The 13573-nt window shown below is 38.0% G+C and overlaps 1 protein-coding gene across 1 annotated transcript in view; it reads right to left on the reverse strand.

Moving 5' to 3' along the window:
• Positions 1-7872: 7872 nt before the first annotated feature.
• The window catches only part of LOC140242273 (uncharacterized), an 82979-nt gene continuing 77278 nt past the window's right edge, over positions 7873-13573 (reverse strand). The window contains exons 16-21 of the mRNA XM_072322021.1: positions 12948-13025; positions 11718-11849; positions 10802-10930; positions 10205-10336; positions 9185-9336; positions 7873-8293 (exon numbers count right to left, since the gene is read on the reverse strand). Of these exons, the coding sequence (XP_072178122.1) occupies positions 8206-8293; positions 9185-9336; positions 10205-10336; positions 10802-10930; positions 11718-11849; positions 12948-13025 (711 nt within the window). The 3' untranslated portion in view covers positions 7873-8205. The remainder of the gene's footprint in view (positions 8294-9184; positions 9337-10204; positions 10337-10801; positions 10931-11717; positions 11850-12947; positions 13026-13573) is intronic.

A 13573-nucleotide genomic window follows, 5' to 3' on the forward strand; every position in this document is an offset into this window, starting at 1 on the left:
AATATTCTATTTATGAAATATTGTGAATTTCTATGTTTTTGAACAGAAAGGTGGTTTTTTTTTTTTTTTTTTTTTTTTTTTTATATGAAATGTTGTGCTATGGGGCTGATTTCAGCAACTGAAAATAGTTGAAATGGAATTGACGGAAATAATTAGCCTGCATATTTTGGCACATGAGACACTGAGCCACTCTTGAAAATGCCTTTTTATTGTAACACTGTTAAAAAAAAAAAATCATATCCAAGATATGTAATGGTATAAACCAGTGTATTTCAGAAGCACCAAAGCATTCTGTGTAACATTACATCACTTAAGTCTTGCACAAAGTCGCGAAATCAAACTCTAGGTAATTGCACTAGAAATGTTCTGAATTGTGCTGTGTGCATTGTAAATTTCATGCTTGCGCTATGATGATACATGGAGTAGATTATAAAATGATAAAGAAGAGACTGCAAAGATGTCAGCTTATCATCTTGTGTTACACCCTATGGACATCTCAACTTCCACATCCAGCCTGATCATACAAATATATCCAAGACTTCTCTTGGAAGAACCAAGTGTGAGTTCCTCTCATCTGTGCAAGAAACTTGCCTTCCCTTGCATTAGTGGGCATAAGAAATGTCCAGATTCACCTGATGCCTAAATGTGAAATTGGTCACAGTTCCAGTGTTCTGTGTATTTATTTATTTATCTTTTAATGAGGTACTTATGCTGAGAATCTGTTTGATACTATGTGTAAAGGCCTGTAAGGACTGTGAGTTTTTTGTTCGTTTGTTTTTTTAATAGTGTTCTAAAAAAAAAAAAAAAAAAAAAGTGGAGAGAATTTCCTCTTGAGCAAGTTCCAACAAGAGCTCACTTTTATGCCTCTTTCTGAAAGGCTGTTCCTAGTTATTCTCAGAACTCACATACTGGTAATTAAGAAGAATTGTCAAAGTTTACGTTCTGGTAGAAAACTGCTACTCTTTGTTGAAAGTACATTCAGTTTTCTTCAAGAGGACTACTCACAGAGCCTATGTACCTGTAGTCAGTTTCTGCATGCATTATTTAGCCACATTGTATGTACCATTGGATACAAATGAGGAAGCTGTCTGTATGTATGTATAACTATGTATAAAGTGACATGACCATACAACAGCCGACAAAATGCCGTCTGAGGCGACTCATTAAGTTTGCAGTGGTCTTAGCCTTATAAACCCTGTGCCTCTGAGAAAGTACATAATTTCTCATGGGGTTGACACATTGTGCACCTGGTTTCAGTAATCAGAGATTTAGTGTCTCTAAATAGACTTGCTCACACTATGTTCATCATCCATTCCTTAACCCGTTGAGGACGAGTCCGAGGACGAGTCCCGAGTATACTCGGGCAAGTGTCTGTGGGAAATGCATGTTGTAGCAAAATCAGCCCGTCCTCAACGGGTTAACGTGTTGGCGCATCCCTTCAAAAGAGCTTTCACTTTTGGTTACTCTCTTCAAAGATCGAAACTGGCCTGGCATTGTGACAGAGTAGTCGGGATCACAGAATACGGCCACCAATCTTTGGGAAGTGGTTGAGAGGCATGGTGCTTTCATGCTTCAGATGTGACATCATCCGATAGAGAATGTAGCCATTGAACGACATTTGAATGAACTACACTTTTATGATTGCAGATTGTTATGTCATGAATTTTGCAGCATCCCCAAAGTCTGCATGAGTTGGTAATTTGTAACAAATGGGCATTTTGTCTTAGGCATAGTCTTAGAGGGTTGAAAAACTAGACATACAGAGTTGATTTGATTTATAGAAAGATAAGATTGAGAAGCAAAAACTGGGGGACAAAATTTGTTGTCGGTAACCCAAGACTGTCTTTATTTATTTTGCATGAGAGAACTGGGTATCTCTCTTTGTCGGTGCCTTCGTCTTCATCTTCTTCTTTGTCTTTGTCTTCACCTTGGCCATCTTCTTTCTCCTCATCTTCCTCTTCATTTTAATCTTCTTCTTTTTAGTCATATTCTTCTTCCTTTCTTCTTCCTCCTATTCTCCTTTATCTTCATCTTCTTCCTTTTCTTTCTCTTCTTCTTCTTCTTCTTCTCCGTCTTCTTTTGACTTCACAGATAGATGGCAGATTTTCACACTGCAAATTAATGCTCCAGCGTTTTCATGTCTGCTAGCCTTGTAACATTGTTTGGCAGTAGGCATTCATGGCAACGAGCAGTTTTCCCCATCTTTTTACTCACATAATAACCATAACAAGACTTACTTTGTTGTTGAGTTCGTATAGCAAGCAGTGTGTCAATGCAAACTTGGTACTAGTACCTATAAGCGTTTGTTTGTTTGTTTTTTCCAATTCCATGTCGGTCTTGGTAATAATTTTAGCAGGCCAGGATAAGATGCTATTATATTACGTTTGCATGAACTGTACCGAAATAAATCCTGCAACACCAAAATTTTCTATTTCCTATTTTTCTTTCCATATCATTTTTCTTATTGTGTGCGGTTGTCAAATTTTTGCATTTTTCTTTTTACACCGAAAGCTTTAATACATACTCCTTTTGAAAAAAGAAAGCAAAGATTTACATATAGTATGGGAGAACCCTTCTGTGATTTATAAAGAACATAACTATGACAGACTCATGAGAAATTCCACAATTTTCTGTCATACAAGCCTTTCTAAAAGCCTACGATAATATCAGTTGGAGAGAAAGAAAACGGAGAGATGGAGGGGAAAAAAGAAAGAGAGGAAGAGAGAGATAGAATGGGGAAAGAGAGAGGGGGAGAGAAGATACATGCTTATGGGGAAAACTTTCCAAGTTATTTACCACTTTGGCTCTCTTATAAGTGCAGCACAACATTGCACACTCGCATTGTGGAATGTATGATTTTTTTCTTTTTGATTTTTTTTTTTTTATCCAGGGTGGCATGTACATTGTAGCACATTGTACATGCTTTTCTTTTGTTTGTTCTTTTTCTTTTATATCAATCTCTAGGCTGTGTTTATCTTTCTTCCTCAGAGCTTGTGTATGACATTGTAACATTGGTGGGTGTGTGTGTGTGTGTGTGCTTATAAGCAAAATTCAATGATACACCCTTTAGTCACCTGGTGTGTATATAATAGTATACCATATGCCTCATGACCTCAACTAACTTGTAGTTAAATGCAAGGATTGCAGTGCTGCAAGGCACTTGTATATGACTACATTGTCTACAAGTAAGTCGAAAACATTTTTAACTCCTCTTTATATTCTATTGATTTTAATCCCTCATAAGTGGAATTTTCTCTTGAGTCGAAACTATTTCTTCAGACCAAATAGAGTCGACTTAGGCAAGGTTGACTGTACACTTGTGCGTTGCTCCATGTGTTATTGTGAGTAAAGAATATTGTGATGTAGTCACTGGCATGCTCAAAGGCACATCCACAAACAGACACAGAAAATATCAAAGCCAAGCTACAACACGGGTCACATATTTGCACGTTTCAAGTGAGTTGTGTATTTCCTATATTTATAACAGTGTAACGTGGAAGACGAGTACAGTGAACATCATTAATAATGCATCGCAGACAATATTTCTACATCATAGACGATATTGCTCTCTACACACGCAATGTGACCTACAGCTGTGCATATGTCTTGTTCTTGGACTGTGACAATGGTTCTTTGCTGCTTGTGAGCATTCAAGCCACCCTCCAATTTTTGACCACATTGCAGAGAAAAGGGTACAACTTCTTGCATATACTAAGTGACGTGTTAGGTGCTAGTAGCACAACTATCACATATAGAGTATGCCTACTCACGATTTAAAAGACCCCTTACCCCACCACCACCCCTCCCCCCAAAAAAATCTATTATCTGACCTTAAACATTTATGCTTTCATTGTCGAGCATTCTACACAAAAATGGATGATGATATTTTGTTTTTTTAATCACAATACCCAAGAATCCCGACTTGTGAATGTGATAAAAATATTACACACAAGGTAAGATACTCTGTAGATAAGCAAAATTTGCAATGCATATCAACAATCGGTGCTAAAATACTGAACACCAATCAAACTGTGTCCCTGTGCAGATAGATAGATTTAAACTATCATATGTCTCCTAGTTCAGACAGCTTGCACAGCCCATCAATCAAATCCACAGCACTCAAATGCCTACACTGTTTGCTATTAGACAATTGTGTATTTGAGAGTAAGTGTGTATATCCCACAGCAGATTAACAAGAAAAGCGAAGTACATGTACCATCGTATACTAAGCACTGCTATTGCATATGACAACAATGGCAGGAGCACTTCTGCCTCATGCTGCTTAAACTGTCTCAATACGGCAACTTTTCATCATATGGACCATTTACCAATCTTGGGAAATATAGCTCTTCGTGGCACATTCCATTTTCTCCTGGTGTTTTTAATAGCCAATGTGGCAAACTTCCATGTATCCATTTGTATGCATTCGTATGATCATCCACATCTTTTTTCCCCCAGGAATTTGTCATGTAACATGCAGTATAATCTGATTTCTTTCAGTAAATATACACATTCTTTCTGCATAGTTAAATAACAACGGATGAATTTACACATAAGAAGGGATATTTTCAAGGACACACAAACGTCAACATCATTCTTGTTACAACAGTCCGAGGGATAGAGGTGACACTGATGTTATGATGCTATCGTAGAAAATACACTAATGGAAACAATTCTGTACAAATATATACCACGAAATTGTGCGGGTCTTAAAAAATTCCTCTCAAAGCAATTTATACAATCACAAATATTTTACATTCAACTGCTACCAGAACTTGCAAGAGTAAAATTGTGAAACATCTGTGAGGCATCATATCTTACAGAAGTAATATCTGTTTAAAATTGGACATCAAAACATGCAGGAACTTCAAACCTAACTCCTAAAAATACTTGTAGGTGTTAATGCAGAGGAAAGCAGATGGATTTTGTCTGAAGTCATTGCTAAGTGAAATAAAAAAAAAAAAGAAGCAAAAAGGCATAGCAGTATCTAAAGCAAGACACCCATATGACAACAACATGCACTACATTACACTTTACTGAAGTCAAAGTTTGACCACTAAAGGTTACACTAATATGAAACAGAAATGTAAAGATGTATGCAAAACTCGTCAGTGAATGTCCCATTTTGGCACACCTTTACAGTATGAAGGGAAAGTTTGCAGACGATTACCCAGCTACACTGTGTGAGGTAGTTCTCAGTTCCGAGTGCTCTCAAGTTCTTAGAACTGAGAAAAGAAGAGTGAAAGTCATCTCTAGGACCAGTGTACCATAAACCAGTAGCAGGTTACCACATCAAAAGTGCCAAAACCAACCTTTAAGAAATGGTATCAGTTCAGAGTAAATTTGTGTAGATGCCAACATGTTTTCACAGCCCTAATACAACAGAATTTGATATTGAAATACAAACAACATTCACTAGTCCCTGCCTGGTTGTGCTCATCATTTACGTCTTCTAAGATGGAAAATACCGGTAGGTGTTATTTTCTGCACCCACCAATGTCACCTCTACATGCAGAGGGTATGTATACATGACACTAGTTATAAGTAGGAGCTCCTTGCATAATCAAATCCATGATTTCCTCTAACACAATGACAATAAAATTTGATTTAAAAAAAAAAAGTCACTACACCACGCCACGACATGCCAAAGTTCCACCTTAAAATCACTACCACTAATAAATACGAGGATTTGTATCCCCCACAATAAATCTTCCCTGATTCAAAAAACAAACAAACAAGCAGTGTGGAAAAAGGAAAACTTGAAAGCAATTCTGAGGCAGGCTTTCCACGCTGTCTCTATTGCTCTCAAGTTCTGCACTGTGTTAGATACGACTAATCTGTCATCAATTACTAGCAGCTCCTTATATTCTTATCTGAAACATGAATTTATTAATATGACACAAAATGTAAGCACCAGCTCATCATTTTCTTCACCGCTGTACAACAACAATGTACTTTGCTTTCTGAAGCACGATACCTTTTTTTTTTTCACAAAGTATCAAATACAGAATCAAAATTGCCATAAAGTCGACAAGAAGAAGCATCTAACCAGTAGCTACAGACATTGGCCAAACTTTATCTCAATAAAATCTTGCAAATATAGAAAAATTCACTGCGGTGTTGATTGCACTAAGTATTGATTTTTTTTTTCTTGCAGTAAAATCATTCAGGCTGGTACATAGCCTACTCACTTGCTCTGCGCGTGAATCAATATGAACATGAAAGTCATTGATAGATGTAGAGGGGCAAAATATGCGACCAGCGCAGCTTTACATTCCTGTGCATATTTGGGCTAAGCATGTTTGTATACATGTATATAATATATACACATGATAGAGATATGTATATGCACAGTATATATTCATGGCATAAAATTATATACAAGCATGGCACTGTGATCATACACGTGTATAACCTAGAATGTGCGAGCTTGTTCACGGACAAGAACAAATAAGTAGGTTTTGTGCTTAATAAATTGATATTTTTATAATCTTATGCATTGCAACCAAATCTTATTTGATTTATTTAATCAAAGCATAGAAAAAGGCCATTGGAAAACAAACAACATATTCAGCACTCTAAAGTATGGACATGACAAAAATTCTTCAATAAGCGACAGCAAGTATGCAAAGGGGGAAAAACAAATAAGGGTTTCGCATGATGATTATGAAACAAGTAAGTGATGCAACTTCAAGCATTCTTTTTTTTTTTCTTGAAATTGCGCATATCTGCTTCAGGAAAGACGCAGCAGCAATATGGACAACTAGCCTGTTCATTTGCTAAGCATGCAGTACTGAATTCTTTTTGACTACTTTTTTTTAATTCTTTTTCCTTCATTTCCATTTGGGTTCACTGTTTCAGTCTTCCATTTATAGTCCAGAACTAAGTAATGGTAACACTGTAGATAAGATATCCAATTTTCTGACGAGGTAAACGTCAAATGAACTTTGAAACAAGACTTTTGTGTCCACATTCATCCAATTGCATCACACCTCATCAAGGAAGCGTCTGTTGTTTTGGTGGTCACATGCCATTGCTGTGCTTGCGCTCCTCATCCAGCAACAGCATATCAAACTGTGTTTACAGTCACATCAATTTCACAAACTGTCATGGTAACATATGAGCAAGCCAGTACTGAACCCCATTTCACTGCCTACTACACCTCTTTCTCTTTCTTTTTTTTTTATATATATTTTTTTTTCATGTTTACTTCCTGATCTATTTTGGCATATTCAATAACATATCTTAAAAATATCTAATAGGAAAATGACAATCATGAAATTACTCCTGATTATCTATTTCTCTACACACATATGAATATATATATATATATATATATATTCAATATATATATGTACATAGTGTGTGGTTTTTTTTCTTCACCCGAATAGTGCTTAAATCTCTTGGTTACAGAAGAGTCAACATTAGCATGAAATGTTCTGGTCTGATTGCTACACTTTCACACTGCTGAAGAAAGATTACTGCATTTGTTGTTGGGGGTCGTACGTTTAATTCTCGCTGTCTCTTCGAAACATCACAGGTTCATCAAATTTTGAATATAAATAGCTTCCATACGGCTTTCCATACTCTACTCAATCTTGCAGAGCCTGCTTGTAAAGTAGCCCCTTTCCAGATTTGCTCGTTGCAACTATGGAAGGACACAACACTGAGTTTATCAGAATGGGAAAAGCTCTGACTCCATACGGCACAAAACTTTATTTCACCACACAAAATACTCGTCCTAAATATTCCTGAAAAAAATCTGACCACTTTAATATTGCATCAATCTTGTACATCGTCCCCTTCTAGGCAGTCCACAGTCCTGGTATTTACTTGGCTGCTGCATTTTCCACACAGTCCAGAGTGCTCGATGATGTGCAGCTTTTGATAAGGACATGCTGGGTACTGACTTGCATGGTTCCTGATTCACCAAGGATCCTACATACCACCACTAAATCTTGCAAATCCCTGCAAAATCTACAGTTCATTGCGAAGTGGTGCACACTTGTTCACGATTATAGTCCCAGGTAAATTCATCATCCTCATTCTGGAGGAAAATTCTTGCTCCATTTGGACGTCACCGCTGGATGAGATATTGTATGGTAGATCGAGGGGGGAGTAAAGCACACTGCTGCCTGCAGCGAGGGATGACTCAAGTCTTTGCATGTTTCTCTGCGGGTCAGCTAGCAGGCAACCAAGTTAGGGTCAAAAGCTCGTGGAGTTGGATTCAGGCTGACCGTTTGATAGTGGACTGATGACCGAGGACACTCCGCTCTGTAAGACCAGCAACCAGCTGGACAAGAAAAAGAGGGGGAAGAGTGGTTTGGTGAGGGAGTAAAACAGAAAATATTACCAGTAAAGGGAGACACAATGCACGTGGAATTACGCATTTATGTGGAATGCACAGAAATACACCATTAACTGTGACAGTCATTCAATTTGTGTATGCACATCAGTGGCGCATCCAGAGAGGTGCGCACCCCTCATTTATTTATTTTTTTATTTTTTGCTAAAACAAAATAAATAAGAAGAAGAAAATGGGGGGGCGGGATGCACCCCCTTTGATTTTGTAAAGGCGCCTCCCCTCTACAGAATTCTTGGATCTGCCGCTGCACACGTTTGTGTATGTGTGTGTAGGGGCACGTGTTTGTGAAAAATAAGAAACGGTAGGTCCTTCATTGCAGACACTCAAACAGATACAGGAAAAAATATATATATATATTTTGAAACTCCCAGTACAAGAGTACCACGTTTTCTACAGACTACTGCTTACACTTCAGACTTCTCGTTACCCAATAAAGGGGAATCTACAACTGTAAAAGCCACTTTTTTCCCCTAGAACGCAAAAGAGAAGAATATGCCCACTGTACAATGCTCCATCAGTACACATGAGATAAGAAATTGCCTGGACATGCAAGAAATGTAAAAATCTAAGTACCTGTATACTCTGCTACTTTTTGTCACTTTTCGTGTTCCCATTATAAATTGCGAGGTTGAAAAAAAAAGAAAAAACCAAGAACAAGAACAATAGTCATGACACATATCCATACATCCTGCTTGTAAAGGACTTTAACCCCATTGAAAATGAGCCGATTTTGCTACAACATGCAAGCATACTCAGGACTATATTTTTTAATGGGTAAAGAACCGTTCGCTGCCTTCCATATGAAAAGCCTTTCCTTACTTGTATTTGGTTTCCTTGTTCTCGGCAGCAAAGTAATGCGTCTTGTCTTTACTCATGACCTTAAAGGCGTACTCCTTGTCGATGCCATCCTCCTCTGTTACCTCGTTGCCCTCGTAGTGTTTGAGGGGAAGCGTCAGCACTGCACGAACATCCTGTCAATTATCAGTAACGACAATGATATCTAACGATAATGATGATGATAATATGGTCATATATATATATCCACGGTAGCCTCTTTAGAGTGCATGCTTTAATAACATCTGCATCTTATTTTTTCCTCCTGAAAATCAAAATGTATGTTGATGATATCATGATGCAGTGTCTTGAAAACTATTCTCAAGCTGCATGATAATATCAGAAACTGATGGAAAAGACCGTATAGTCAGTGATAAATCCTTTTCATCTTTTTATCGTATCACTGTATCTGCAGTAAATATGTTCATTATTGATGTAAGAAAAATCCCTGCGATTAAACCTGATCATTTGAGGAAATATCTGAAGGACAAAGGACATCATCATCTTCACTTTTAGCTCATATGCATCTTGCATATTTCAAATGAACTCTACATCTCAATTACGCTTTATCCTTTGCATTGTATACTTGCACTTCTAATTTTGACAACACACACACAGAGAAATGAATGTTTTATTATATTTCAACCAGCAAACTCTAAAACAGAGAAAAGGTCGGCTATTAAAGAGTGATCATTATCTAACCATTGTGATCACGATGTGAGCTTAGTCAATCAACAATCAGCATTTTAATAAATAGGTGTAACTGTCTGTCTCTAAAATGTACTGCATATTGAATGTCTTTTATTCAAACAAGCAAACTGCCAAGTTGAATGGGAGCAGTTTAATCCTTCATGTGCCCTATTTGCAAAACAGCACAAGTCCTCCCCTCCCCACTCCCCTCCGATTAATCAAGAGTGCACCAACGGTAGAAAAGTATGCATGAAGTTTACACCTCGTTTGTCAGCTAGTGGTCTGAAGTGAGCATTCCACTTAGTATACACATACCTTCGGTGCCCGGAGAGCAAAAAGGTCCTGATCCGTTGCTGCTACCCAGTATTTGACCCATGATGGGCCCTTGGATTGCAGGTACCACAGATAGCTGCAGAAGGACTTATGTTCATCGATGTCCACAAATGACTATACAGAGAGCCAGATTTGAAAAAGAGAGAGATTAGAAATTTTAAGTGCTTTGTCCTTGCATTTACACCATCATATTTACGCATTCACTATCAGGATAATTGAAAGACCTTATTAACCAAATACTTGATGCATTTCTAACTCCTAACTGTCAGAATGTACACATGTACAATTCAAATTAAGCTCTCGATACACTGCATCATATTGTGACAATGCACAAGTATCCATGTACACATATTTTGGACTCTATTAGCATGGGAAAATTATTATTGCAATCTACTCAGGGTGAGCTCATTTACCAAATGTGGCTTTGTTAGCCGAGTGTCAACAAATGCAAGACATGCACTGTTAAAACAAATTTTGGAGGTATAACTCGGGGTATATAGTATACTGGATTGTAGTCCTTGCAAGAAATAGAACAATCTATGTGAGATCAAGGCGCAATGGGTTACACTATCTTCATACCTTGCGTGACCCCTCCGTTGGGTCATCCTCGCCCTTGAGTATGTGATTGCAGCGACAGCATACCCTGTTTGGCTTGTTGTCATCGTAGGGGAGTGGTGCTGTGAAGCCAGAACACTTGCCACACACAACCTGGTCAAACAGAGCACACATATAAAGAGTGCATGCTTATTTAGAATCTCGCTTGTAACAACCGCAACGTAACATTATATAAAACCATTTCAATCATATGCTACGTAAAGTGTGCAAACATAACACATGTACAGCACACACATGAAGTGTTGGGAAATGAATGACACTAGTAGGATGTAGACTCTTCAATCAAGTCTCCCGGGTTGCCATTATTTATCTCTTTTACCTTGTGCTATGTACTATCGCTGACAGAATCCACAATGGCCACTTCACCCATAGCACAACAGTAACATCAACATATTTACAATGTACCTCTGGCAAGGAGGGAATTTTGTTTTCATCAGCATTGGTTGGTTTGTTTGTTTGTTTGACCATGTGCAAAATAACTCACAAAGTTGTAAACAGATTTTGTTGAAACTTACGGGAAAGGTTGAGAATGACACAAAGGAATTGATAATTGAAGTTTGGTAGTGATCCAGGGATTTTTATGGATTTTATGAAGGATTTTCGATATAGTGGCAGGTAGGGTCAATGAACTTGGGAGTTCAAGCTGCGCAATTTTTTTTAGGTTTGCATACGCGCACTAAAGTGCGTGCTCTGCTCTAGCAATTAGGCACCATGTAGCTGGAAGCTGATGGCATAACAAAAGGTTTCTATAATTGGGGAAACTGGTCGATTTCAGCATGTGTGTATGGGTGGAAATCAGCTGCTTGGTGGAGATCTGCGCTCTCAGAGTGCTTTTTTAGTTATAATGATGATGTTACGGGAATCTGCTCTATGCACTCACTGCTCCGCACGCCCGACAGTGATGCCTCCTCCTCGTGAAGTTGAACTCCATGCCGCACCTCATGCACATAGTAACCTCGTCATCCTTGATCTGTACAGGCATGCGTTCTCCCAGTGGTATGGCATAGTCATCCTGTGAGTGAGCAGTAAGAGATTTCTAGTTCATTCGGCTCTGATTGTATCGTGGGAATTGACAATGATCCATGCCATCAATATATGGCTGCTCTGTCCATTAAATTCACAGTGATGATCCTGATGTCATGCTCTTCTTCATTGTAATTTACCAAGATTATCATCATAAGCATCCCTCTAATTATCACGTCCTCTATTACCAATCAACATCATTAATTTCATCATTATAATCAACGAAAGTATCATCACCAACATCACATGAACAGTAGATCAGAAGCATCAAGGTGCATTTTGTACTTTTGTACTTTTTCGCAGAACATTTCATTGAAATAATTATTGTAAGTCTTGAGATGGGCACTTCCTTGGCACACACTAAAATTGTCATTTGTAATTTGAGATTACCACTTCCTCATTGTATATCAAAGCATTAATCTTGTGGCAATGCAGCCTACTGTGTCGATCAAGAGTCCTCATAATCATCACATTTAAGGAAAATTCTCAACTCTACAGCTTTCATATCATCTGCTATCTATATCCCTCAGTGTTGTTTATTCTATTTTTGTTATACCTGGGCCCTGTTTTATGAAGAGTTATAACTGATTATAGAGTTGATTTCTATCATAAGTCATAGCAGCCTGTGTGGTTAAGGGGATTTAAAATTGATTATATCTTTTGATAAAATGGGGCCCTGTTTATTTGAGTGAAGGGTTCTTCATTTCTAGAATTTTTCAATTTACTTCTTAATATTTCACAGCTATCCTAGATTGGCTATGCAGAGCAGCCATTCATGTATCAATTTAAACTTTTCAAGGGGAGGGGGGGGGCTGCCAGTAGACGTGAAAAACATACAATAGCATGGCAATGAATTACAGTGAAAGATTACACCAATTGCTTAGAACAATAATAGTGTTAGGGAACCTGAAATTTGAGCATGATCACTATATACAATACATAGGACAGAAACTGCCTGTTCTTTGTGAAACCCTTTCATTATACACCCAGTTTGACAGATACCGACAGAGCAGCCACTCACATGAAATAATCATGGATAGCACATCACATTCAACCTTCCCTTCTTTCATTGGCTCTATGGACTCACCTCTTTCTCTGAGGTAGTAGAGTTGGTTTTGAAAGTGTCCTTTTTCCGAACCATTTCTTTGATGGCTTCCAGCAAGACCTAATGAGAGATGAATCCAGATGAGTATGGGTGGAAAAAAAAAAAACAGCAAGTAATTAATTTCTTCCCTTTGACCTCCGGCACTGCTCCAGCTTTCGGTCACTTGATAGCATCTCAGCTTTCCATTGTCCCATATTAAAGCTCCTTTACATGTACGGCACTAGTCATTGCTTTTGGAATGGAATATCTACAGTGTCTGCTTCCCCATAAATGTTTACACAGTTGTACAGTATAACCACGCAGCATAACAAAAGTATGACCTTAAAATGCAAGAGGAACACACATCCCTGTGTTTCTGAATATTATTACACAGCTGAAACATTGCTAAAACTCTTCAAGTGCTCATCTTTCTCAACATTCAGACGATGATTCTGGCTTGTTCTCATTTTTTAACTACTGTTAATGCTAATAGTCCTTAGAAAAGCACTGTCATTTTGAACCAGGAAGTTACAATGCTGGCATGTAGTGAATGATTCTGAGTGAGCAGGTGCACTAATGCATAGGGCACTGTGTATGCAAGATAATAGACACTTCAACAAAACAGCTAA

This window comes from Diadema setosum, chromosome 2, assembly GCF_964275005.1.
Source record: "Diadema setosum chromosome 2, eeDiaSeto1, whole genome shotgun sequence".
Lineage (NCBI taxonomy): Eukaryota > Metazoa > Echinodermata > Echinoidea > Diadematoida > Diadematidae > Diadema > Diadema setosum.